Source organism: Chrysochloris asiatica, unplaced genomic scaffold (assembly GCF_000296735.1).
Source record: "Chrysochloris asiatica unplaced genomic scaffold, ChrAsi1.0 scaffold00007, whole genome shotgun sequence".
NCBI classification, from domain to species: domain Eukaryota; kingdom Metazoa; phylum Chordata; class Mammalia; order Afrosoricida; family Chrysochloridae; genus Chrysochloris; species Chrysochloris asiatica.
Window position 1 is genome coordinate 31,290,039 of NW_006408525.1, and position 1,797 is coordinate 31,291,835.

General features: G+C 40.9%; 1 protein-coding gene across 1 annotated transcript in view; it reads right to left on the reverse strand.

Moving 5' to 3' along the window:
- Positions 1–1,797, reverse strand: part of LOC102825907 (RAD52 motif-containing protein 1-like) — a 15,766-nt gene that overhangs the window by 3,445 nt on the left and 10,524 nt on the right. The window contains exon 5 of the mRNA XM_006833721.1: positions 719–804. Coding sequence (XP_006833784.1) covers positions 719–804 — 86 coding nt within the window. The remainder of the gene's footprint in view (positions 1–718; positions 805–1,797) is intronic.

The window sequence follows — 1,797 nt, forward strand, 5'->3', positions numbered from 1 at the left end:
CTTCAAAACAAAACACTTTGCACCTGTGGGGTGAGTTAAGTAATCAAACATCCAGCAACTCAGTGAAGCTCCCATTGATCCAAGTTAATGAAACACATCTTTCTGCTCCCAACTTCACTGCTATTATCATTATTATTAAAGAAAATAATCCTACAGTTAACAAAGTTTCTTTTAGATATGATCCTGGCAGATTTATGCTTAATTAAGACAATAGAATAATTACAAAAATTCCTTCAGCACACCATTTCATTTTCATATAAGACATGAGGTTCTGAGATCTAGGCAATACACCTTACTTGAAAGGCGTAACAGTTTTCAAAAGTTATAGCCCATTCACACTTACATTCATAGTTCTTTAGTCCTCTAACCCCTGGGATCCTGTTTGAGGGAAGTTCTAAAAGGCCTGGTTCAAGCAGCCTCACATTTTTAACCCCTAAAGAGGGAGAACGACCTTTTTAGGGGTTAAGAACTCTTTAGGTCTGTCCACAGCTGCCAGAGTGCTCTGATGCTTCTCAATCATGCTCTCCAAACTTTAGATAAAGAATCAGAGTTAAGGGGCCAAGGCTTCAGGAAAAGCCCTAGGAATGACTTGCCCTGAAAATCAGTTTCAGAATTTCATGTTCTCATAGGACTGACAGCTTTATGTGAGTGTCTGAGTTCTCCCAATCCTGCTGGGTGTTTGGTATGATGGCCACACTAGCTATGCATCTTCACATACATGAATGAACTCCTGGAGTTCTTCTTCGGTTCTGGAATCTATGATTTCCTCACTGGGAGTATACTCCACAGCTATTTTACCACTTTCTGAAATAAAATGAACAAGGAATAATTCAAAATTATCGTTTTAAAAGTTGTTGCATAAAAACAAAAAAACAAAAACCAACTGCTGGGAACTGCTACCATTTTGGTTAGCCAGCCTTTGAGTTAGCAGCCAACCATTTGTAACACCCTATGACTCCACATACAATGGTTGTTATTGTTAAGTGTCATCGAGTTGGTTCCAACTCATAGCCACTCTATACAGGGTTTCTGAGACTGCAAATTTTTGCGGATGCAGAAATGTTCATCTTTCTCCCGACATACAATGGTTGTTGTTGTTGTTGTTAAGTGCCGTTGAGTTGGTTTTGATCCATAGTGACCATGTATAGGGTTTCTGAGGAGGCTGGTGAGCTTAAAGCACCGACCTTGCTGTTCAAACCGACTTTGCAGTCCAGCGCATTACCCCACTGTGCCATACCAGGACTCCGCACAATGGCAGAACTTAGTAACAATGCATTCTTGTGATTCCTAAGGAGCCCTGGTCCCTGGTGGCACTGTGGGTTAGGCACTGGACTGCTAACTCTGAGGCTGGTGGTTCGAACCCACCAGCTGCCCTGCAGGAGAAAGATGAGACTGTTTGCTCCTGTAAAAATTGAGTCTTGGAAACCACATACAAGATCTTCACTGCGTCGAATCAACTTGACAGCAGTGGCTGGTAGGGTTTCGATCCCTAAAGGAAGACAGTAAGAGCACTTTTCCTTGAAGTTTCCTCATCTCACACTTCAGTTTTAATCATAAACACTTGCTTAAGAGTATATATTATCAACTGTGTTTGGTTCAAAGAACTGTACGATATTAGAAGTAGAAACTGATTTAGGAATCATGACAGGAAATAAAAGCTGTAGGAACAAAAATGTTCAATCAAAATATGACTAAATAATAGTAAGGCATTAGGTGGGGGTCAAGGTGAGTTGAAAATTGGGAAAAAGACTATTGCGCTATAGTGGCAGTGGTGGTGGTTGTGTGTTGTGGAGTTGG